We start from the raw sequence: 26,611 nt of genomic DNA, 5'->3' as shown, positions 1-26,611 counted from the left end.
TTGGTACCGCCACGTTCAGAATCGCCTGATCTATCAATAATAAAAAAGGATTAACCTGATCCCTAAACAGCGTAGAGAGAAAAAAATTCGAAACGCCAGAATTACATTTTTTTGGTCGCCGTGACATTGCATTAAAATGCAATAACGGGTGATCAAAAGAACGTTTCTGCACCAAAATGTTATCAATAAAAACGTCATCTCGGCACGCAAAAAATAAGCCCTCACCCGACCCCAGATCATGAAAAATGGAGACGCTACGAGTATCGGAAATGGCGCAATTTATTTATTTTTTTAGCAAAGTTTGGAATTTTTTTTCACCACTTAGATAAAAAATAACCTAGTCATGTTAGGTGTCTATGAACTCGTAATGACCTGGAGAATCATAATGGCAGGTCAGTTTTAGCATTTAGTGAACCTAGTAAAAAAGCCAAAACAAAAAAACAAGTGTGGGATTGCACTTTTTTTGCAATTTCACCGCACTTGGAATTTTTATCCCGTTTTCTAGTACACGACATGCTAAAACCAATGATGTCGTTCAAAAGTACAACTTGTTTAGCAAAAAATAAGCCCTCACATGGCGATACTGACGCAGAAATAAAAAAGTTATGGCTCTGGGAAGGAGGAGAGTGAAAAACGAGAGCGCAAAAACTGAAAAGGGCAAGGTCATGAAGGGGTTAAGCATCCTATTATTAGAATGCAATCCGCACTTTTTGTGCACATGTTGCGTTTTTTTCCGGAATGCGATTCCGCCGTGGAAAATATAAATATATATATAAAAAAAGTAGAAGTTTGATATTGCCAAAATCGCAGACCTGAATAGTCATGCTTCCAAATCATTTTTACTATACTATAAAAATGAAACTCAAAGAACAATGCAAAATTGTGGGGGGGTTATCATCTCACTGCACTTATAATTTACTGAAAATGGGGGGAAAAAAATTATACGGTAAAACTTAAAAGGTGTATTCCCATCTCCAAGATTCTATCCTAATATGTAGTAGGTCTAAAAATAATATTTGTAAATACCTCTAAGAAATGTAGTATAGTTCTTCTGATAAGCATTGTCGCTTTTCCCATGTGCAGTCATGGCAGTAGCTTATGTATCCATGGTTACGACCACCAACAACCAACTGTCACTATATTAGTGGTCGTAACTGTGGATACCTAAGCTTCTGAAACGCGCCGCAGATGGAGTAATCAGACAAACTATACTACATTTCTAATTGGAAATGTTTGCTAATATTATTACATCTACTATATATTGAGATAGGACCTCAGCGATGAAAATACCCCTTTAAAGGTGTCCTTCAAAACTACAGCTCGCGCCACAAAAAAAAAAAATGCTTTCATATGCCTATATCAGCACAATAATAAAAAGTTTATGGGTTTTAGAAGAAAAGAAGGACTAATCTGCAGAGCAAAAATGAAAAATCATACAGTCCTTAAAGAGAACTTTTCATTGGATTTTTTTTTAAGCTTAAACTGAGTACATCCTGCAGTTGGCGCTGCGCCACTGATTCTGTAACAGTTTTCCTTGTTCTTCTGTGTCCCTCAGGTCCAAAGTTCTGTTGAAGAATTAAAAATGCTGCAAATTTTGCCTTCAACTAACTGGGTGTGCACTGCAGAGTTCTTGGGGGCGTGGCCGTGTTTCTGATTGGCCAGCATCAGAGGAGAAAACATAACCGTCACCAGAGAAGTTCTGTAGTGCACGCCCAGTTAGTAGGAGGTACAATTTGCACCATTATTATCAGGGGTATAACTTTGGATTGGAGAGGCATAGAAGAAAAAGAAAAACTGTTCCAGAATCAATGGAGCAATGGCTGTTGGAAGAGATACTAAAATGTAATGAAAAAAAGTCAGTGAAAGGACCCCTTTAAGAGATTATAATTATCCCCATAGCTCAAAAAAACTGAAATGAACATACAGAAAATATGCCAGTCACCTTCTTTTTCTTCTTTAGGACCACTTTCACTCCATCTACAGACACCAGCAGGTTCACTTTCTTCTTCTTGATATTCTTTGCTTTGAATTCATACTGCAGAAAAAAAAAAAAGGTTGAATGTCAATATCAAAGACTACAGAGGAAAGACGCAGAGGGGTCAGCCAGTCAGGAAGAGGTCGCCATCATATATCAATGAAGAAGGGAACAATACCAGATTTGGGGTTTCATTCATGCAGCTATAGGGGGTAGGTGTTGGGGACTCTAGGCAAAAGAAAGGTCCTACAAAAAGAAGAATACAGGCATCCATTTAACTTGCCATACATTGTCCCATAAACCAAAAATTAAAGGGCTTGTCTGATTTTAGATTAGAGCTGCAGTGTAAAACATGGTGGAGAGCAGAGCAACAGCCTGAACCCCTAGTGAGGAACTTCAGACGGCCTTCTTTAGGTGGTTTTCATGGAAGATGAAAATAACGCGTACTTTATGTACAGATATGGATATATAGCTGGAAAGTGAGTTATCCTGGACCTGGCTTTAGGGTGGATCACGCGCGTAAAGGTTTTCATGCAATTTTTGAGGCAAAGACAAAATTTAAATAGGATGCAAAATGTAAAAAAAGAAAAAAAAAAAAAGAAAAAAAAGGACTTCTTCTTGATGGCCCCAATTCTGGATTAATCTAATGAAGCCCGCAATCCAATACTATGATGCTAAACCTATGGGGGATAGTACAAATAATAGCTAGAATGCAGTCAATCAGCTAAAAAATGTATAGTAAGTACCCGTATATACTCGAGTATAAGCTGAGATTTTCAGCCCACTTTTTTGGGCTGAAAGTCCCCCTCTCGGCTTATACTCGAGTCATACGCAGGGTTCGGCAGGGGAGGGGGAGCTGGGGCTGTCTAATTATACTCACCTGCTCCTGGCGCGGTCCCTGCAGGTCCCTGGCTTCCCCGGCGCTGCAGCTTCTTCCTGACTGTAGTGAGTGGTCACATGGCGCCGCTCATTACAGTAATGAATATGCGGCTCCACCTGCCATAGAGGTGGAGCCGCATATTCATTACTGTAATGAGCGGTAACGGTGACCGCTCACTACAGTAAGAAAATGCGGCGCCGCGGTACAGACATGCAGCGACAGCGCCAGGAACAGGTGAGTATGACGGGGGCAGTGCGCTATACTCACCTGCTCCTCGTTCCACCGTCGGCCCTGCTGTGTCTTCCGCAGTGACGATCAGGTCAGAGGGCGCGGTGACGCAATTAGTGTGCACGCCGCCCTCTTCCTGAACGTTGGCGCAGAGGATGGGAAGACTCGGCGGTCAGCGGTGGAACGGGGAGCAGGTTACTATAGCAAGTGCCGGGGGCCTGAGAGGTGAGTATGTAATTTTTTTAATTTATTTAATCGCAGCAACAGCATATGGGGCAAATATCTCTATGGAGCATCTTATGTGGCCATGTGCAGCATTATATGGGGGCAAATATCTGTATGGGGCATCTTATGGGGCCATAATCAGCATTTGTGCAGCATTATATGGGGCATATTTTAATATGGAGCATCTTATGGAGCCCATCATAAACTGTATGGAGCATTATATGGGGCTCCTGATTCAATATGGATATTCAAAAACACTTAACCTACTGATGTCTCAATTAATTTTACTTTTATTGGTATCTATTTTTGTTTTTGAAATTTACCAGTAGCTGCTGCATTTTTCACCCTAGGCTTATACTCGAGTCATTAAGTTTTCCCAGTTTTTTGTGGCAAAATTAGGGGGGGTCGGCTTATATTCGGGTCGACTTATACTCAAGTATATACGGTAAGTGACGAATTATAAGGATTTTCAATAAATTCTGGATGGCTTTTTTACCATGTTCCTTCTATATTAAGGATGTAACACCGGGACGCCTGCAGTTTTACCAAGGGCAGAAAATAAATTAAATTGGAAGAAAAAGGGTATGGTTATGTCCACATTGAATATTTTTGGAGCAGGAACTGTACAAATCCTCCTGAAAAACTTGTCCAAAAACATTTTTTTCCACTTTAGTTTTTGAAAAATGGTGGAGAAAAAAAAATAATAAAAAAAAAAAAAAAAGTGACATGCATTTTTTCAAGAAATCACTCCTCATGGAATCCACTCCATACTACACACTGTCCAATTGAAAGGCTGCAAAAACTGCTTCAGGGGAAAAAAAAAGCACTACCAAAACTGCTTCAGGAACCAAAAAAAACCCTCCTCCGAAAAGAAGGAGCGTTTCTTGAAGAAGTTTCAATTCGAAAACTTGTTGTTCTTGACCACCTCAAAAAAATTCGATAAGGCTCTGTTTACACGTTGCATTTTTTTTACTGCGATTTTACTGCAAATTTTAAGATGCGTTCTTCAGTACCAACTACAGCTGTGAGATTTCAGAAATCTCATGCACACACATTGCTTTTTATACTGATTTAGAAAACTGCTGCGTTTTTAGTTTTAATAGCAATTCATTTTTCCAAACAGAAAAAAAAAAAATTTTAACAACAAGCTGCACATTTGGCATATCACTTCTATCTTATAAGTATATCCTCTCTAATTAACAGTGCTGCACTTTTTACATTTGCAGCACGTCACTTATTTCAGCGTTTTTGCACAGCTTTTTCGCCTATAGACAGTAATGAGCAAGTGCCAAAACACAGCAAAAAATGCAGGTATCAGGTTTTGCTATGTTTTCAGTGAAAAAAAATATATAGCAGTATGTGAAACCCATTTATTTTTGTCATTTTCCAAAGTTTAAATGTCTCCATCTCCTCACATGGAATGGCTGTTAAGGTACCTTCACACATAACGATATTGTTAACGATATCGTTGCTTTTTGTGACGTAGCAACGATATCGTTAATGAAATCGCTATGTGTGACAGCGACCAACGATCAGGCCCCTGCTGGGAGATCGTTGGTCGCTGAATAAAGTCCAGAACTTTATTTCGTCGCTGGACTCCTGCTGACATCGCTGGATCGGCGTGTGTGACACCGATCCAGCGATGTCTTCACTGGTAACCAGGGTAAACATCGGGTTACTAAGTGCAGGACCGCGCTTAGTAACCCGATGTTTACCCTGGTTACCATGCTAAAAGTAAAAAAAAACAAACACTAGATACTTACCTACCGCTGTCTGTCCTCCAGCGCTGTGCTCTGCACTCCTCCTGTACTGGCTGTGAGCCGGAAAGCAGAGCGGTGACGTCACCGCTCTGCTTTCCGGCTCACAGCCAGTACAGGAGGAAAGCAGAGAAGCAGAGCGCAGCGCTGGAGGACAGACAGCGGTAGGTAAGTATCTAGTGTTTGTTTTTTTTTACTTTTAGCATGGTAACCAGGGTAAACATCGGGTTACTAAGCGCGGCCCTGCACTTAGTTACCCGATGTTTACCCTGGTTACCGGCATCGTTGGTCGCTGGAGAGCGGTCTGTGTGACAGCTCTCCAGCGACCAAACAGCGACGCTGCAGCGATCCGGATCGTTGTCGGTATCGCTGCAGCGTCGCTTAATGTGAAGGGGCCTTTAGGATTAGTATAATTTTATTAAATTAGTGATATGTGTAAAGTAAACATTGGTTGACCAAGGTGTGAAATTTAACAATACCTTACAAACAAGGGCCTACCGAAGAAGTGTAAAAGTAAACCGTGTCCTACAAACTCAATGCTCTGCTATAATGTTAAGGTATCTTCACACTGAACGATGCTGCAGCGATCCAGACAACGATCCCGATCACTGCAGCGTCGCTGTTTGGTCGCTGGAGAGCTGTCACACAGACCGCTCTCCAGCGACCAACGATGCCGGTCCCCTGGTAACCAGGGTAAACATCAGGTTACTAAGCGCAGGGCCGCGCTTAGTAACCCAATGTTTACCCTGGCTACCAGCGTAAAAGTAAAAAAAAAAACCAAACACTTCATACTTACCTTCCGCTGTCTGTCCTCCGGCGTTCTGCTTCTCTGCACTGTGTAAGCACAGCGGCCGGAAAGCAGAGCGGTGACGTCACCGCTGTGCTCTGCTTTCCGGCTGGCCGGCGCTCACAGTGCAGAGAAGCACAGCGCCGGGGGAAAGACAGCGGAAGGTAAGTATGTAGTGTGTGTTTTTTTTACTTTTACGCTGGTAACCAGGGTAAACATTGGGTTACTAAGCGCGGCCCTGCGCTTAGTAACCCGATGTTTACCCTGGTTACCAGTGAAGACATCGCTGAATCGGTGTCACACACGCCGATTCAGCGATGTCTGCGGGGAGGTCCAGAGATGAAATAAAGTTCTGGACTTTCTGCACCGACCAGCGATGTCACAGCAGGATCCTGATAGTTGCTGCCTGTCAAACTGAACGATATCGCTAGCCAGGATGCTGCAACATCACGGATCGCTAGCGATATCATTCAGTGTGAAGGTACCTTTAGGTAAACTATTCCCGACTATTCAATTCTCACACATTTGTAATTGTGTATTATTTCTTGAATTCCTAAAAACTTTTTTTTTTTATTCACAATAGTCACTATTTTTTCAGACATAAAAATATTTTTCCACTAAATAATTTGATCAATTTACCCCCTTTTTTTTTTTTTTTTTAACCAAAAATAGTTTTATGGTTGCACAGGTCATGCAGTGGTGACCTAACACCTTGCATTGTTCATGCTTCTGTGGTGGAAGCAAAGCTGAAATTTGGGATCCTGAAAAACTCAACAAAGCCTGTTTTTTTGTAAGCAGCTTCTTTACTGCTGAGAGAGCAGTGTGTGAACAGAGCCTAAGGAAGTGGAGAAAAGAAACAAGACTTTGCACAGATTTCTGTGACTTCCATGACTCAGTCAGCACCTCAGCATCTCCCTCAGGTTACAGACTGGAAACAAGGCCAACCGCTTATAACGTATTGACTCCAAAACGCTCCGCTGAGAACCGAGAAGATATTTATATACCCAGGATGATCTCATTTATTAAAAGCCAAGCATGAGTAGGCCGCCTATAGAAATGAAACCTTTTCATCAGAAGGACGTCTGTATATTGGAATCTTAGAGGCCAATTCATCAAGACTTGCGCTCCTTATGCCAGTCTTGGAGAACATGATGCGCCAAATTGTCTGTACAGGCGCCAGCCCCTTAGGGACACATCAGAGATGATCGTACCACCTCTTTGCAGCGACTGGTGGGGATGGCAGCATTTGGACTCAACTTAGTAGACAGTATTGGAACACCTTGGCAAATTGCCAGCCAACCCCTTTAAAGCAGTAGGATTGGGCATTTTTTACACGGGATTATGGAAAGGACTCAAATGGTTTCTACGAGGGGTTGTGCACGCGACCGATGTTCTCGTAGTGATAACCGTGCCACCTATGATATTCTATAGGGCTCTTCATAGGTCTCTGATTTTTGTTCCTTGCACAGAGAGGTATGTGAAAAAAAAAAACAGAGACATGTCCGATGGTGATCAGAGCGTCAGATCAAAATGAGCAATGCAAGTCTAAGGTCCGTGAAGCAAAAAAAAATAAAATAAATCAGACAGTACTTTGGATGACATCCAAGTGCAGCTCGATTTTCACTGACTGTTAGACTAGAGAAGGTGGAAAAATGTCTATTTTTTTTTTTCAAATGCCACTCTGATGAGAATATTACTATCATTTCACTCAGATGGAGGGCAGCACGGTGGCTCAGTGGTTAGCACTGTAGCCTTGCAACGCTGGAGTCATGGGTTCAAATCCCACCAGATATAGTGGTAATTTGCATTTAAACTGGAGTAGTGACTACAGGGAGGAAGTGAAGTTATATTCTCCCTGCAGCCGATTGCTTTCAGTCATTAGGCCGGTGCAGGGGGCTGTTACTCGCAGCAGCTATAATCACTTCCCCTGCACATAGAGTGATAGCCTGCCGTGTACACACACACACTGTCAGTCGGCGTGCAGGGAAGTGATTGCGGAGAACGGGCAACACGGCGGCTCAGTGGTTGGCACAGTAGCCTTGCAGTGCTGGGGTCCGGGGTTCAAATCCCATCAAGGACAATATCTGCAAGGAGTTTGTATGTTTCCTCCGGGTTCCTCCCACCACTCCAAAGACATACCAGTAGGGAATCTAGATTGTGAGCCCCAATGGGGACAGTGATGATGAGGTTTGTAAAGTGCTGTGGAATTAATGGCACTATATAAGGGAGTACAAAAAATAAATATGAATAAAACGGTGGTGTGACTCTACTCTGAAAGACATGGTGGAGACCTTTTTATTAAGGAATTTTCTTTGGCATTCTTTTACTTGCCTAACATAGGACGCTGAATATCGCTGTATGGGGAGGGAGAGTCCTTTCTGGCTTATTGGAGCCATCCAGTAATATGTTCAGCATTGTGGCATGTTTGAAGGAAATATTGGAAATCTATTTTCAGGCATCTTCAAACCTCACAAAGACATGTCTGTTGGTGCCATCAGTGGGGCCGCGGAGCACGGACTCCCAACAGTTCACAAACAAATAGCCATAGGGTTCACGGAAACATCCAAGCCTTCTTAGATTTCTGCTACAAGAGTCCACGCGATTATTTCACTAGTGAAGAATCACAAGGTTCGAACCAGGAAATTCAATAGATGGAAGTTTCAAGCCTTCTCCAAAATTGGTTCAGATACATCAGGAACTGGTCTATCAGTGTCGGCCATAATGAGACCTTCACTGGTAGCAACACCTACTTCTCCGTAGAAGGCAGATCCTCCTTTAAATTATCCGCTGCATGAAAGAGCCGTAACCACTAGAATATGGCGAGAAGTGTGAAATTTGGCATAATCCAAATCATCCGCATGTCCACATGAACCGGATAAATCGCTGATCCTTACAGAATCTGCCCAGTGGCCACACAGTGATCGTAGGTCTCTTATCTCTGTAGTATCAGGGTACCTTCAATATCTCCTGGACGTCCGCTAATAAAGCGAGTTGTGAAGAAGACGTCCTCATGAGTGAATGCAGATCAGGATGTTCTCATGCGCGATGCATGGAGTAATTACCTAATAATAAGGTTGGTCGAGGCAGCTGGAGCCATACGGTATGGTGACGGTAATGGGATGTCTGGCTGTCAGGGGACGAGATAGAAAATGAAATACCATTTTATTGTGGCAGCTGGAGAGCTATTTCCGGCACAGCGTATAATAATGCATCTGAAAAGCGAAGAGACGGAACGAGGGAGATCGAGGTTCACACGTCTGATCGGGTGTACGGTGGTGTGAAGAGTAATAGACACTGGCACATTCGGAGGCTTAGGCTTGGTTTACGCTGGGCGATATTATCTCCAGTCAGACAGATGGTGATGGGAAGTCATTTTCCAGTCCAGAATCTAAAATCTGCATTTAAAATTAAATATTCTCATCCAAGCAAAACAAAGCTCTGCCATTACCCCCAATTTCATTTTATGTCCAGTGGTCATTAGTAATCAGGCATTATCCAAGCTAACCGATTGTCACGTGCTAACCGATTGTCTTCGGCGTGCTCACATTAAATGTTCGAGTCCCCGCAGCTGCATGTCTCATGGCTAAGGCTACGTTCACATTTGCGTTGTTGGACGCAGCGTCGTCGACGCAACCCACAACGCATATACACAACGCAGCGTTTTGTGACGCATGCGTTTTCATAAAATAGTAAAGTACAGGAAATTTGGCGCAGGGAAAACGCTACAAGTAGTGTCGTCTATGCCCTGTCTTGTGCGTCAAAATGACGCATGCGTCGTAAAACGCATTACAACGCATACCGGCGCACGTCCATGCGCCCCCCCCCCCATGTCAAACAGGAAATCCCTGCATGTGTTGCTGCTGTCGAACAGCCGCGAAACATGCAGCCGCGGGGACTCCGACATACTATTCGAGCACGCCGAAGACACTCGGTTAGCACATAAGCATGGATAACACCTTATCACAGTACGTTCGCTCATCACTAGTGGTGATATACACCTTCCCACTAATGGTATGGGGGCCATGCTATGTAGGCGAGATCCAATACGTCTGTTAATAATGGGCAATCGTCACCATTTTCTGTCATTTTTAATTGCATTTAATCAACATCTAAGGCATGAAAATCCAACAGGTCCAATATTTAAGAAGGAAAATAGACGTAGCCGACAAAACCCTGTGTTGCTTGAGTATAATTAATTTCCCCCCATTACCATTACTAGCATCATGTCCAACCTGAAATCTTTCTAAAATTATAGTGATTAGTCAATTACAGGGTCTTATACTTATTAAAACAAACCTTGATAAAGTCCAGGCTGTTAGCAAATGACCGTTCAAGGGTCAGATGGTCGTATCCAGACAGACTAAGGGCCCGGATTAAACTTCACCCACACGATCCTCAGATTAACGTGGATCAATGTTTCCCCAACAGATCTTGTTTTCAGATTTCCCTGGTAATGCACATGTGATGGATTACACTGGCAGTACTGAGGAAATCCTGAAAATATGATCTGCTGGTGGCACTTGAGGACAGGAGTTGGTGGAACACTGACCTAGATGATGTAGCAACCCTTTACACTTGCACGTATGGCGCACGCACGGTGCGTTTGCCCTAGTGTGCGGTCACACACGCTGCCATAAGTGTGGCGGAATCGGACAACCCAGAAGTGAGCTTGGCATTCACGCAAAATGATTACTGTGCCCACACAAAGGCAAACACACTGCACATGCATAGGTCTTTGTCAGAAATTTATCTGTTGCCCACCCCTCCCCCCCACGATGTTAATGCAACGAACAAGGGACTGAGCAAGCAGTCAACACTCCATATTTATTGGACTATAAGATGCACCGGACCATAAGACGCACCCCAAATTTTCAGAAGGAAAATAGGGGGAAAAAATGTGTCAAATGGGGGTCCATCTAATAGTCCGAATTCGGCTTACCGGGGAGGGGTTTAGGCACAGGTGGAGGAGTGGTCACAGGGGTTGTTCGGTAGTCTAGAATGGTGCGGTGGTCTCCGGGAAAACCCTTCCCAGGCTGGTGCGGTGGTACTGCTCTGTGGTGCTGCTCTGTGGTGTGGCGGGGCTCCGCAGGCATTTTGCGACAGGTTCTCTGTGGGACTGCAGTGGCCTGTGGGCCGGCAGGGGCGATGCTCTGTGGGAAGGGGCCGGCAGGGCTCTGTTGGCATTTCATGAATGCCCGGAGGCCCATTCCTGCAATGTGGTGGCCTCCGGGAAAATGGCCGCCGGGGTCGGTGCATGTTCAGATTCAGATGTCTGGAGATGAGATATCATTGCAGAGATCTGAATCAGAGAATGCACCACCCCCAGCGGCAATTTTCCTGGAGGCCACCGCATCGCAGAAATGGATCAGCGCGGGCATTCACGAAATGCTGGTGGAGCCCCGCCACCGCCACCCAACAGGCCACCGCCGCAATAGAGAGCCGCACCAGCCTGGGAAGGGAGGATGCAGCGTCAGACCAGGACCGCTGCCATGATATTTCTAAGTATATTCCGACTATAAGACGCACCCCCATTTTCCCCCAAAAAAATTTGGGAAAAAAGTGTGTTTTATAGTCCAAAAAAAAACAGTAATTGTAGGTCCAGTGGACTTTCAAGCATTCGAGGAGTGGGAGTTTTTAAAGTCCATTTTCGATGGTATGCGGTGACGCAATATTATTATTATTAATTTATATAGCACAATTAATTCCATGGTGCTGTACATGAGAGAGGGGTTACATATAGGGTTATAGATATCGTTTACAGTAAACAGGTTTACAGAGACAGACTGGTACAGAGGGGAGAGGACCCTGTCCTTGTGGACTTACATTCTATGGGATAGTGGGGAAGAGACAGAAGGTAGGGGTGAGGCGGCGGCTCTGGCCGTGGTGAGGCGGTGGCTCTGGCCGTGGTGAGGAGGTAGTATGGGAAACGCTAAATATGCGGTTGGATAGGTATGAGGCAATCCAGGATAGGGCAAGGTCTTTGATGCCAAGGGAAGAGAGAACCTGTAGCAGTAGGCAGTGATCGACTGTGTCGAAAGCAGAGGACAGGTCAAGAAGGAGGAGGATGGAGAACTGTCTGTTCGCTTTGGCTGTGACTAAGTCATTAGAAATTTTTGTCAGGGCAGTTTCGGTGGAGTGGTGGGGGCGGAAGCCAGATTGGAGGCTGTCAAGAAGAGAATTAGATGAGAGGTGGGAGGAAAGTTGAGCGTGGACGTGCTGCTCAAGGAGTTTTGAAGCAAACGGGAGCAGTGATATGTGGCGGTAGCTGGGCATAGCAGTTGGGTCAAGGTTATTTTTTTGGAGGATGGGTGTGATGGTGGCATGTTTGAAAGCAGAGGGGAAGGTACCGGAAGAGAGCGATAGGTTGAAGAGATTGGTTAGAGCTGGAATGAGCATGTTAGTGTGGTTGGGTTGTGGTTGGGGAGCAGGTGGGAAGGGATGGGGTCAAGTGCACAGGTGGTGAGGTGTGATTTGGAAAAGAGGCGAGTAAGCTCTCCTTCAGTGATCTTGGAGAGGGAAGTTATTAGGGAAGGGCAGAGGTCTGGTATATGGAGTGGTTGGGGTGGTGGACAAGTAAAGGTTTGCCTTGTTTGGTCGATCTTGTTTTTGAAGTAGGTGGCAAAGTTCTCGGAAGAGATGAAGGGAGTTGGAGGTGGCAGTGGTGGGCAGAGGAGAGAGTTAAACGTGCTGAACAGTTGTTTTGGGTTGTAGGATAGTGAAGATACTTCACACTTCACAGATAGCCTTATCTGTAGTTTAGAAAGGTCATTTTAGTTCAACAGGATTGTGGCAATGGTATATAAGAGTGAACCTGCAGAAAGGGGGCCTTTTAAAAGTATTCAGATAGTCGCAGGCTTGGACCAGCCCACAGGAGAATCCTCTGGTGGGCCCTTGTGCAAGAGTGGGCCACCACCCTCAAATATTAGCAGTACTTGGCACAATATACGTCAATCACTATGCACACAGAGGCGGCATCTTATTCATTTAAAGGGAACCTGTCACCCCCCCCCCCCTCCCAGGCATTTTAACTAAAAGAGCCACCTTGTGCAGCGCTAATGCTGCATTCTGTAAAGGTGGCTCTTTTATTTGGCGTCCCTTCTAACACTGAAATATTCTATGTTTTATAATTTGCCCGCCATACCTGTAGTCTGCCCGGGGGGGGGGGGGGGGGGGGAGGGGGGGAAGGAGACTACAGGTATGATAATGCATCTTGCCATAGAGCAAAAACTGTGAAAACATTCCTTGAAAAAAGACACATAAGTTCAATGTCATGGCCTGCAAATAGTCCAGATCTCAATCCAATTGAAAATCTTTGGTGGTAGGTAGTTGAAGAAAATGGTCCATGACGAGGCTCCAACCTACAAAGCTGATCTGGCAACAGCAATCAGAGAAAGTTGGAGCCAGGTTGATGAAGAGTACTGTTTGACACTCATTAAGTCTATGCCTCAGAGACTGCAAGCTGTTACAAAAGCCAGAGGTGGTGCAACAAAATACTAGTGATGTGTTGGAGTGTTTTTTTGTTTGTTTTTTCATGATTCCATAATTTTTTTCCTCACAATTCAGTGATTCCATAATTTTTCCCCTATGCTTGGTTAAAAAAAAGTAACCATTACTGACTACCACATTTTTTGTCCTTGATTTCTTTTAGTGTTTATTATTAAAGCCGAAAAGTTGCAATTTGAAATGACTTTAGTTTTGTGCCATGTCTGTGATCTGCTTTTTTATACAAAATTAAACAACTGAATGAACATCCTCCAAGGCCGGTGATTCTAAAATTTTTGCCAGGGGTTGTAGTTGGAGCTAATGCATATGAGAACTTTTCCATATGGACCAGTGGACCTCTTGGAAGAGATTACAGCATGCACTTTTCTGATCATGTATACACACCAGGATAGTGCATGCCATGCCATAGCAGGCAGCTCCTGCACCCATCCTCAAGTGGATGAGCTCAAAAGTCCAAATATATTACAGAGATCTGTATAGAGAATTTGTGGATGACAGGCGCCTGATTTTATGATGTGGCCGTCTGTGTCGGACTGTGGTGCCAAGGGCCCACCGATAACCAGCTCCAGGACCGGACTTTTCAGCTACATACAAATGTGACATTATCCTCAATCACAAATTGCTGCCATGGGCACCTGCACCACCACAAGAATCACGCATGCCGTGTTGGCTTTACCCAGGTCTCTGGCTCTGGTCGGTGTTCAACCTCACACAGCCAGGCACACAGGACCTACAGCTCTGGTGCACACGAAACCAACAACTGACACACCCAACCCTTACCTGCAGGTATAAATGAAAACTGTGGCCATGGGCTACTTGCAAAACTCAGACTGGAGGGAAAGATCTGTCCCAATACCTTCCTACAGATCTTCCCAAAAATAAAGGCCCTCATCAGGTATTCCTAAATCTGACTTGGTCAAATAAGTTGACCCAGTCCACATTTTTACTTGGTGTTATAACCCCTGCTGTGACTGTGATTACAACGCTCTTCAGCGCATTCCGTGGACACGTAGCGACCCTCGTGTACGATTGCCCTCACTATACATGGGCTGTAAACAGAGACTGAATAATAATTAGATTTATACATGCTCAAAATAGTGAATGAGGTATGTCCAACCCAACTGGTCAAGTCTGAGACTTTAATACTTAATTCAATATGACAAAAGAGTAAGATAAAAATGTATAAGCAGTTTGATTTTTATAAAATAAATATACCCGGTAGTTTTATTCCTTTCGGTGAGAAGATTATTACATTCCACCATTAGCCTGGTCTATACATACACGTCAGTGTGCCCCGTGTTGTCTTTTACGCACTGCCTACAGCCAGTCATAACGAGAAAATAAGTGGAATTAAATAACTTTAATGACATCAAAGCGAAAGACTGCGCTGCTCTCTGGTGCTATAAGAGGGCACTCTGCTTGTTTCTATGGAAACCACTGTATGTATCACGCACAGAACACAGCTGATCTGTATACACCTCTCGGATACCGGCCTCCTTATACCTGCTGGGGTTCGCTATGCCGATCTAATATATAGGGACATCAGAATGGATTACCGCAAGAGCTCCCATTTAAGCCCATGTTCAGATACACATCATGAGCGGCGCATACGGCTACCTACTGCGCTGCAGCGGGGTCACAATTGGCAATCAGATTCCTGACCGTTCCATGTGCTAATATTAACTGCGTACTCACAACTGAAGCACATTAGTGGCCATATGTGTATGTGCTAGTGATGAGCGAGTATACTCGTTCCTCAGGTTTTCCAGCGCACGCTCGGGTGACCTCCGAATATTTGTTAGTGTTCGGAGATCTAGTTTTCATCACCTCAGCTGAATGATTTACAGCTACTAGCCAGGCTGAGTACATGTGGGGGTTGCCTGGTTGCTAGGGAATCCCCACATGTAATCAAGCTGGCTAGTAGCTGTAAATCATTCAGCTGAGGTGATGAAAACTATCTCTCCGAACACTAACAATTACTCGGAGACCACCCGAGTGCGCTCGGGCAACGAGTATATTCGCTCATCACTAGTATGTGCAAAATATACAAGGGGTTCACCAAATGTAAGTCTACACTGTGCACCCATCACCTCCCCGGGCTGCCCTTTTAAACTTAAGAAAATAAATAGCCACCTAAACACTTCTGAAAGCCAAAACTCGCACTTGTACCTAAATGGTGCTGCATTTACTGAGCAGGGGCTTGTAGTGGAGCCATACAAGAGCTCATGTTCTGATATCAAATGCAGCGGTGGAAGGTCGTGGGATGGAGCTCAGCACACCCGGACCTCACGAGTGCCCCCGACCTCACCTCACGCGTGAACCCCCGGACCTCACGTACGCTTGCAACCAGCGGGACTTGGACGTCTGCTGGAGAGTCCATCATTTAGAGGCTGCCTACGGACAGTGTGTCAATTTTTGAACCACGCATAACTAATAAAGTGTGCATGTCACCAACTACCTCTTGAAGCTCATCAAGAGAATGCCAAGACTGTGCAAAGCAGTCATCAAAGCAAAAGGTGGATACTTTGAAAAACCTAAAATATAAGACATAATTTCAGTTGTATCACACTTTTTTGTTAAGTATATAATTCCACATGTGTTAATTCATAGTTTTGATGCCTTCAGTGTGAATGTACAATTTTCATAGTCATGAAAATACAGAAAAATCTTTAAATGACAAGGTGTGTCCAAACTTTTGGTCTGTACTGTATGTGTGTGTGTATATACACACACACACACACACACACACACACACACACACACACACACTAGATGGTGGCCCAATTCTAACGCATCGGGTATTCTGGAATATGTATGTATGTACTTCGTGCTGTGAGTGGGGGTTAAATTATGCGCCAATATCGCTGATTGGCCAGCCGGGCGCGACCAATCAGCGAAGCGTGGTTCAAACCTGGCGCCAAAACGCGGCTGGACTGCACCGGTCGCTGATTGGTTGCGGCCGGCCGAGCACGACCAATGACCGTAGCGGTGTTTACATCCCGTGCCAATATTGCTGATTGGTCGCGCCCAGCCGGGCGCGACCAATCAGCGAAGCGTGGTTTAAATCCCGCGTCAATTCGCGGCTGGACTGCGTCTGTCGCTGATTGGTCGCAGGATGTTGGGGGTTCGGGGTACAGGATATAGTACAGCCACGTAGTATGCAGCAGCCGCATAGTATGCAGCAGCCGCATAGTATGCAGCAGCCGCATAGTATGCAGCAGCCGCATAGTATGCAGCAGCCGCATAGTATGCAGCAGCCGCATAGTATGCAGCAAGCGCATAGTATGCAGCAAGCGCATAGTATGCAGCAGCCACATAGTATGCAGCAGCCACATAGTATGCAGCAGCCACATAGTATGCAGCAGCCACATAGTATGCAGCAGCCACATAGTATGCAGCAGCCACATAGTATGCAGCAGCCACATAGTATGCAGCAGCCACATAGTGTAAACAGCCCACGCAATAAACACAGCCCACGCAGTAAATAACACAGCCCACGCAGTAAATAACACAGCCCACGCAGTAAATAACACAGCCCACGCAGTAAATAACACAGCCCACGCAGTAAATAACACAGCCCACGCAGTAAATAACACAGCCCACGCAGTAAATAACACAGCCCACGCAGTAAATAACACAGCCCACGCAGTAAATAACACAGCCCACGCAGTAAATAACACAGCCCACGCAGTAAATAACACAGCCCACGCAGTAAATAACACTGCCCACGCAGTAAATAACACTGCCAACGTAGTATATATCAGTCATGCAGTATATAACACAGCCCACGTAGTATACAGCAGTGTGGGCACCATATCTCTGTTAAAAAAAAAAGAATAAAAATAAAAAAATAGTTATATACTCACCATCAAAGGCTATGCAGACAGTTACGGGTTGATATTAATAGCCTAGGAAGTGGCCATGACATTTTCCCATGCTCCAGAGTTCAGTGCAAGTCAGGCTGTGAGGGAGCGCAGAATCAGTGACGTCAGCACTAGTCTCTGAAGCAGCGCCGGCACCATCTCCTCATCTATTAGTGGTTTACAGCCAAGGCAGTCGCATCTTGGCACCGTCCTGGTTGATAACTGTGCATACCCCCAATATGGATCACAGCGTGGGACAACGATGGACAGGTATAGTATATTGTTGCTTTTTTATTTTATGTTTATTACAGGAGATCGAGGGCGTCGCAGGAATTAGGTGTATAAGAAAATGGGAAAACTGTGTTTAGTGTTTTATTTCATTAAAAGACTTTATTCTGGCTGCGTCTTTATTAACATGTAACAACTATAGGATTAGTAATGGATAGGTGTCTTATTGACAACTCTCCATTACTAAGCCGTGGGCTTGATGTCACCTTACAATACAAAGGTGACATCAACCCCACAACTATTACCCCACTTGCCACCGCTACATGGCAAGTTGGAAGAGCGAGGCTAAGTTCAAGAATTGGGGCATCTTAGAGATGCGCATTTTCTGGGGCAGCTGAGTGCTGACGTTTTTAGCCTGGGCGGGCAATATCCATGGCCCCTTCCTAGGCTATTAATAGCAGCCTGCAGCTGTCTGCATAGCCTTTGATGGTTATTAACTATGGGGGGGACCGCATCCATAATAAGTTTATGCTTAAAACATACAACTCTGCCCTTCACCTCTCTAAACAAACCTATTTCAACTATTTCAACAACCTCATCACCTCACTGTCCAATAATCCTAAACTTCTTTTTAATAATAATAATCTTAATAATAATAATAATAATCTAAATTCCCTATCAGTAGGTCTTCGGAATGTGGGAGGAAACCCACACAAACATGGGGAGAACATACAAACTCCTTGCAGATGTTGTCTTTGGGATTTGAACCCAGGACTCCAGCGCTGCAAGGCTGCAGTGCTATCCACTGAGCCACCGTGCTGCTCTTTGACACGTTTCATTCCCTACTCAACCCAAGAGTGCAGGCCCCAACCACGGATCTCCGCTCTGACGATCTGGCTAATTACTTCAAAGAAAAAATTGACCATATCCGACAGGAAATTATCTCCCAATCCCTCATACCATGCACTCTCCTCCCTCCCCCACTGCATCTAGCTCACTCTCTGACTTTGAACCAGTCACAGAAGTAGTAATCAGGCTCCTTGCATCTGCTCACCCGACCACTTGCACGAATGACCCCATTCCGTCACATCTCCTCCAGTCCCTTTACCCTGCTGTCACCTCTCACCTAACAAAAATATTCAACCTCTCTCTCTCTTCTGGTATCTTTCCCTCCTCATTTAAGCATGCCATCATACATCCATTACTTAAAAAACCATCCCTCGACCAAAACTGTGCAGCTAACTATAGACCTGCCTCTACTATTCCCTTCATCTCTAAACTCCTCGAACGCCTGGTCCACACCCGTCTTATCAGCTAACTCAGAAAAAAAAAGCTTGCCAGCAGAGGGACAGCATGAAGTGCTCTAAAATTTCCTGGTAGACGGCTGCGCTGAATTTGGTCTTGAAAAAAAACACAGTGGACCTACACCAGCAGATGACATGGCTCCTCAAACAAACATTCATTGTGGAAACTTCACACTAGACCTTGGAAATCAAGGTCCCAGAGTCTGGAGGAAGAGTGGAGAGGCCACAACCCAAGCTGCTCAAGGTCTAGTGTGAAGTTTCCACAATCAGTGATGGTTTGGGAAGCCATGGCATCTGCTGGTGTAGGTCCCCCATGTTTTATCAAGACCAAAGTCAGCTCAGCCGTCTACCAGGAAATTTTAGAGCACTTCATGCTTCTCTCTGCCAACAAGATTTTTGGAAATGGAAATTTCATTCTCCAGCAGGACTTGGCACTTGTCCACACTGCCAAGAGTCCCAATACCTGGTTTACAAACAATATCACTGTGCTTGATATATACTGTATATGGATTTTTAAATCCTCAGTGCGTAAATTTCTGCTGTAAACTGGTTATGGATATTTTGCAGATTTTGCCCACTGAGGTCAATGGGGAAACCACAATTCACAAAAAAAATGCATTAATTGTGGATTTTGCAGCAGATTTGATCGCTGGGGATCTACCTACAGGTTCAGAATATATCAGGTGACATGTTTTATCTATTAGCTGCTAAATCCTTTTTTCTGGACAAGGCGAAAGCCATAATAAATATTCATGAGCGGCCCCACTGATGAAACTCAGGCAAGCTGCAGCGTAAATTACTGGACTTGACTTTCAGTAAGGATTTATTTTGTCTCACTATTACAGATCATATATTTTCTGCCAAAGTCTAAAAATCCTCATGCATCCTAATTATAGAAATCCCTCCATAGCCCCCAACACTGCGCTGGCCGCACAAGTCGGTGTTTAGCCCAAGTCTTCAGCAGGGGAAATTATAAAAAATGAAGAGATCATCCAGTTCCTGAAGCTTGAAAATAAACATGAGTGAATCAGATCATCTAACTCCAGAATACAATGGGACAATCAATCTTTTATCATTTTTAAAGCTTTGACAAAAGCAAATCGGAAACAGGACAAATCCAATCACCCAATGCGTTCCAATGCCTTGTGATTAATGAATGGAGGAGAAAATGTATATAAAAAATAAACTATGAAAAAGGGGAATCATCATAAAATGATCTATTGCTTAAATCAGATTTTTGTTTTCTATGGAGCTATTATATATATTTTTTAACATTTTTTGGCAAATAGAAATCTTGCAATATTTACACTGGCCACTGGGGCTTTTTAAGACCATGTTCCTGTTTCAGGAAACAACACATGTACATAGTCACAATAAACAGACTGTGACCCTATGTTTTGTAAAAAAAAAAAAACCTCTAATGATTGAGTCCAAAGATCATCAAGAAGAGATATAGAGTAGGGTCAGCTATATAGAAAGGTGTTTTCTGTTATTGCAATCCTGCCTCTCCTGATAAGGAGCCTGCTGAAGACTCTTCCTGAAAGCACAGAAAGTATGAACTTAAAAAAAACCCTAGTGACCAGAGTGAAAAATACAATTTCTTTCTTCTTACAGTGGCATGTATAAGTTTGGGCACCTCTGGTTAAGATTACTGTTATTGTGAACAGTTAAGCAAGATGAAGATGAAATGATCTCTAAAAGGGATAAAGTTAAAGGGAACCTGTCAGCAGGTTCTGCTGCTCTAAGATGTGGCCACCACGTTTCAGGGCTTATCTACAGCATTCTATAAAGCTGTAGATAAGCCCCCGGTCCGACCAGCAAGAGAAGAAAAATAAGATACACTATACTCACCCGGGGGGGCGGTCCGGTCCAATGGGTGTCACAGGTCCGGCACCTCCCATCTTCTTGCGACGCTGCCCTCCTGCTTTTTCATCACTCCCCGACATCACGCTCCTGCTCCTTGTCTGCCCTGTTCAGGGAAGAGTAAAGTACTGCAGTGCGCAGGCACTGGGAAAGGCCAGAGAGGCCCGGATAGCCAGAGAGTGTGCCTAGATAATTTTTTCAGACCTTAATTCGCCTATTCGGGTTTTGGTTTGTTCACCCTCATCACCAGGAAAGGCCAGGTGATGCAAATTTCCCAGCTTTATGACTCCTCCAGCCTTGTGCCAAAAAAACAGCAGCCATGGTTTCTTCTAAGCAGGTGCCTGGAACTCTGAAAATAAAAATGGTGGAGGCCCACAAAGCAAGAGAAGGCTATAAGAAGATAGCAAAGTGTTTTCAAGTTGCCCTTGCCTCAGTTTGAAATGAACTTAAGAAATGGCAGTTACCAGGAATAGTGGATGTCAAGATAAGGTGTGGAAGAGCAAGCAAAATTTCAGTGAGAGCTGCTCATAGAATTACAAGACAGGCAAATTAGAACCCCCCCACTTGACTGCAAAAGACTTTCAGAAAAATTTAGCAGGCTCTGGAGTTGCGGTACATTGTTCTACTGTTCAAAGACACCTGCACAAATATGGCCTTCATAGAAGAGTCATCAGAAGAAAACCTCTCCTACGTCCTCACCATAAAATTTAACATCAGAAGAATACAAAAGAACATCTAAACAAGTCTGATGCATTCTGGAAATTAGTCCTGTGGACCAATGAGGTTAAAATAGAACTCTTTGGCTACAATGATGAAAGGTATGTGTGGAGAAAAAAAGAAACAGAATTTCAGGAAAAGAATATCTCGCCAATAATTAAGCATGGGGGTGGATCAATCATACTTTGGGGTTGTGTTGCAGACAATGGCACAGCAAACATTTCACGGGTTGAAAGACAGTTCAATGACAGTGCAACAAATTCTTGATGCAAACATAACACAATCTGTAAAAAAGCTGAATTGAAAAGAGGAGGACTCCTACAAATGGATAATCATCCTAAATGCAAGTCAAAACTCACATTAGACAACTTCTAATGGCATAAGCTGAAGATTTTACAATGGCCCTTACAGTCCCCTCATCTGAACATCATTGAAAATCTGTGGCTAGACCTCAAAATAGCAGAGCATGCAAGAAGACCCAAGAATCTCACAGAACTAGAAGAATTTTCCAAAGAAGAATGGATGAAAATCCCTCAAACATGAATGGAAAGACTCTTGTCATTCTACAAAAAGTGTTTACAAGCGGTCCTTCTTTCAAAAGGGGGTGCTACTAAAAGTAAAAAAAAAAAAAATTCTGTGCGTATAATACCAAGGGAATGTGTCATCTTTAACTTTAGGCCTTTTAGAGATCATTTCATCTTCAACTTGCTTAACCGTTCGCAATAACTGTCATTATGACTAGGGCGCCCAAACTTTTACATGCCACTGTGTAAGAAAAATCATCATATGGAAAAAGTAAAAAAAAAAAAAAACATTGCCAAAATTTTTTAAAATATAAATGTAACAAAAAAACAACAACCTGATTTATACAATAAGTTAGACAGAAGCTTGTAGTAAACGCCTTGGGGAACTGGAGATGCTGAAGAGTCAGAGTAATCCCATAGGTAGGCATGATAAGAGAGTACCAGGAAAAATAAACAATCTCCTGGAGAATAAGATGGACAATGATCATCTGAAATTTCAGGACAAAACACATGAAGGTGTTTACTGGAAAATTACCAGCCATTGAATTGCCCAGGGTGCACTACAAGATACACCAATCAGCCATAACATTAAAACTGCTGAGCACGCAGGTCTTTATGTGGATGTTACCTCATCACTTCGCACCCACGCATTGCAGAGGCCTTTTCCAACGAGATAATGAGCCCTGCCATACTGCAAAACCTGCTCAGGAAATGACTGCAGTACATGATGCGTACCGTCTAGAGAGGACCTACTTCACAACTTCCAGAACTTAAAGGGGTTGCCCACTACTTGGACAACCCCTTCCGAATCCCTATGTTTTCCCCCAGTAAAATAATAACACATATACCTCTCATCCGGTGCCGTCTCTTATTATATAGGTTTTTTTGTTTTTTAAGCGCCATCCATTACTACGTAGTATATTCTCTTGCTATGTAACAGCAGGCCGACTAAGGCAGGCTTATATTACAGGCACAGTAGACCTGTACCTATCGGCAGCCCTGGAGGAAGGGTGTCCAAATGAGGGAAAGTTACATATGAATAGGCAGTCCTGCGTAAGAGGTTTAGGCAGCTGTGGAAAAATTGCAGAAAAGTAAGAAGCTTTCAGAAATAGTTCATTTTTATCAATTAACAAAATGCAAAGTGAACGAACAAAAGAGAAATCTAAATCGAATCAATATTCGGTGTGACCGACCTTTGCCTCCAAACAGAATAATTCTTCTGGGGACACTCGTCACTTACACAAAGTTTAAGAAGCAACTGAGCAGGTCGTTAAAAATCATTCTAGTCTGGTTTAGTGGAAGAGCGGCTAAAGGGAGAAAATTATTTTCTATTCTCCCACAGCCGCTGGCTTTCAGTCATTGGGGCGGTGCAGGGGCTGCAACACACAACGCGCACTATTATTATGCTTTGCTTTTATAGGGCCGTCATATTCTACAGCACTTTATAGACATCGGCACTGTCCACATTGGGGCTCATGATCTAAATTCCCTATCATTATGTCTTGGCAGTGTGGGAGGAAACCAGAGGAAACATGAGGAGAACATAGAAACTCCTCACAGATGATATTGTACCCAGAACCCCAGCACTGCAAAGCAACAGTGCTAACCACTGAGCCTCCATGCTGCCCGTTCTCAGTAATCACTCCCCTGCACCTTGACTGACAGTGTGTGTGTGTGTGCAGGGCAGGCTGTCAGTCAATGTGTAACGGAAGTGAGTACGGCTACTGCGAGTAACAGCCCCCTGCACCGGCCCAATGACTGAAAGCAATCGGCTGCAGGGAGAATATATTTCACTTTCTCCCTGTAGTCACTGCACCAGTAAGATTTACCGTAAATACAGATTACCACTATATCTTCAAGTATTTTTGGAAGTGGAGGTTCCCTTTATGCCCTTCTCAAATCCAGACCCTGGGAATGCTACCATTAACCCATAAACTACTCTCGTCCATTATGGCCACATATTTGGCGCTCTACGGCAATTGCTCCCTTTGCATCTCTATGTCCCTATCTGTCCTGCTATAGCAGCTCGGAGGGAACATCGCCTGTAGCTGAATCTTTACACTCTAGTTATTCACAGAGTGGCTCAGCGGCTTTAGATCTTACGTTACGTTAACAAAATGAGTGTCTGATTTGTAGGGCTTGAAGAAAAAAAAAATCCAATGACCTTTATAAACTGCCAAGGACATTCATTCATTCCCTGGATTCTGATACTGGATCAATCAGCATCATTTTCTGTTCTCCTGGCAAGTAGCCCTGTGCCAGCCCTGTAACACAAGAATTCTCTAACAAGCAAATACATTATCCGTTGGAGTTTTATCTATCCAGCCTTAGTACAATTCCTCCTCTAGTTCCTCTCCCAGTGACCTGCTCCCCCTTAATGGACCCTGGTCAGTAAATTCCATGCCTTGCCCTCCCACATAAAAAAATTCCACAGATTCCTTTGTGATGCTGAAGACTGGTACAAGTCTTAACCTTCCACCTCCTAACCTCCCTCTTCTGCCCTCTTCTTACAACAGAGCCCACATTTTCAGTTTCCACATACAATGCCTCACCAACATCTAGGAAATGCCAACACATTAAGCAAGAGATAATTAGAAGAAGCAGAGAGACCTCACGCTGGAAACGGACAAGACAGGCAAGAAAAGAGCTGAAAGTCAGTTTTTTTCGTGACAGCCTACTGAGTTTTACAAGTTTGAGGGAAACATCCATTTATTTTATTTCCTGTTACTTTTACAGCCAAGACCGCCGTCTGGAAAAATAAATGGAAAGAAACTTATAAACTGAATAGTTCCTAAAAGAAGCCAAACATAATAGATGGATGTTGATCGAATGAGCAAACCTTTCAATGTCAATTTGGTTGTCCAAACGTTCCTTATACGTAGATGTCAAGGGAAAGAATGATTGGGCATGTTCTTTTTTAATATGCCCAATCCTTTATTCTCTAGACTAGCCGAGAATGCTGGTGTATGGGAAAGAGGAGAGCCAGGAGACAATCATTTGTCCATAAGTTTTCTGGTGTATTGGCACTTTGGGTGAATCTCTAGCATCAAAGTTAGTGATGAGAATTTGGTTCACAGTCACCGGCACCATCTTACATGCCAAGATCCTCAAATCTCAAATGATAATGTGTGCAAGTGCAAACTGTAAAGTGCTGCGGGATATGTTAGCGCTATATAAAAATAAAGATTATTATTATTATAAATCTTATGTACCTGGTTCCAACCAATAAAGAAAATGCAAGGACATGACACCATTTTCATAATTTACTTGAATACAAGACAAACTTGTACATAAATATAGTGAAGCATACAAACTTACATTGCACCCATCTCCGATCCCGGTAGACAAGATGGTCCTTATTACAAAGATAGCGGAGTAAGGCTTAACAAAGATGATGGAGAAGGCAACACATCACACTCACAACATTTTTGGGGGGTATGCTTGAGAAAGGGCTACACCACTGACATGTTGCAATCGCAAACACTTGTTGGAATTAATGGTATAAATGTAATATTATTGAATTTGCCAAGTGCTGCAATTTTCTTACCCTTGAGCTAAGGAAACTAAACCGTATGGAAAAAAAAATGTACAATTTTCTTCTAGAAAAAAAATATATGATTATTCAGCCTTTTTTGTATCCATTTTTACACTTCAGCAAGTATAACTTACAATATCAAATTCGGTTTCCCATTTTAAGAATTGTAACGTATACATAAAAAAAATAATATATAGTTAAGTGAATGTAGCCTACCAAATGCAACCTAATTCATCAGGCATGGTAGAGAACATCATCTTGGGACCAAAGTAACCATATTACAGAGGGTTTATTTTTTACAAATTACTTAAATCATATTTTTTAAAACCCAGGAGAATCCCTTTAAGATTTAACACAGGGTGCACATCTAAGGCCACGTTCACATGTTGCATTTTTGCTGCATTTTTTTTCTGCAGGCAAAACCTGTTCTCTTGGCAGTAAAGAAGTTGATTACAAAAAGCAGGTTTTGACGAGTTTTTCATGATCCCAAAGTTCAGCTTAACTTCCACCACATAAGCATGAACAATGCAAGGTGTTAGGTCACCAATGCAATACATATGTGAAATTATTTAGGGGAAAAAAAAAAAAAGAAATTTGATCAAATTGTCTGAAAAATGTTAACTATTCTGAACAAAAAAATTCACAGGAGTTCCTGAAAAAATACACATTTACAAAAGTGACAGCGGAGGAAGGTGAATTGGATGGGAATAGTTTGCCTAAGATATGGACAGAGAATTAAGTTTATAGGACACGGTTTGCTTTCAATAATAAGAAGAAACCCGGCACTCAACTTTGAAGTGATCAATCTGGTAATTTAATATGATTCACTGTAGTAGTCAAAAAAACGTTTCGGTCTTACATCAGACCTTCTTCAGTTACTACAAAAATAACACAAATGATATTCAAAGAAAGTATATAAAACAAAATGACAAAATTCAAGGTCCAATAATAGAGGCAAAGAACATAAGATGAATGCCAAAACCACAGTAGCTTCTAACAAACTTCATCAGAATGACAATTGAAATATATGAGAGAACATCAAGAGAAGAGACAATGGTGCAAGGGCCAGAGAAGTGAGACCAAGAGTATAATGGGGATAGTAAAATTGGGGTGGCACATACCACGTTACAGTGTTCCTATTGGTTTGATAATGCCGGGGAGGAAAAGAACGTGGCGTAAATCTAAGGGGCGACCCGACACGCACCACCCGGTCGCAGGTACG

The 26,611-nt window shown here is 43.4% G+C and overlaps 1 protein-coding gene across 4 annotated transcripts in view; it reads right to left on the bottom strand.

The window, feature by feature from the left end:
- The window catches only part of LOC138648006 (carboxyl-terminal PDZ ligand of neuronal nitric oxide synthase protein-like), a 106,147-nt gene that overhangs the window by 35,982 nt on the left and 43,554 nt on the right, over positions 1-26,611 (bottom strand). For 2 of the 4 annotated variants that reach the window (XM_069737453.1, XM_069737455.1), the window contains exon 3: positions 1,925-2,035. In XM_069737453.1, the coding sequence (XP_069593554.1) occupies positions 1,925-2,035 (111 nt within the window). The remainder of the gene's footprint in view (positions 1-1,924; positions 2,036-26,611) is intronic. The other 2 variants (XM_069737454.1, XM_069737456.1) reach the window with 1 other exon arrangement.

This window comes from Ranitomeya imitator, chromosome 8, assembly GCF_032444005.1.
Source record: "Ranitomeya imitator isolate aRanImi1 chromosome 8, aRanImi1.pri, whole genome shotgun sequence".
Lineage (NCBI taxonomy): Eukaryota > Metazoa > Chordata > Amphibia > Anura > Dendrobatidae > Ranitomeya > Ranitomeya imitator.
The sequence above is the reverse complement of the archived record's forward strand: the minus strand, read 5'-3'. Positions and strand labels throughout refer to the sequence as shown.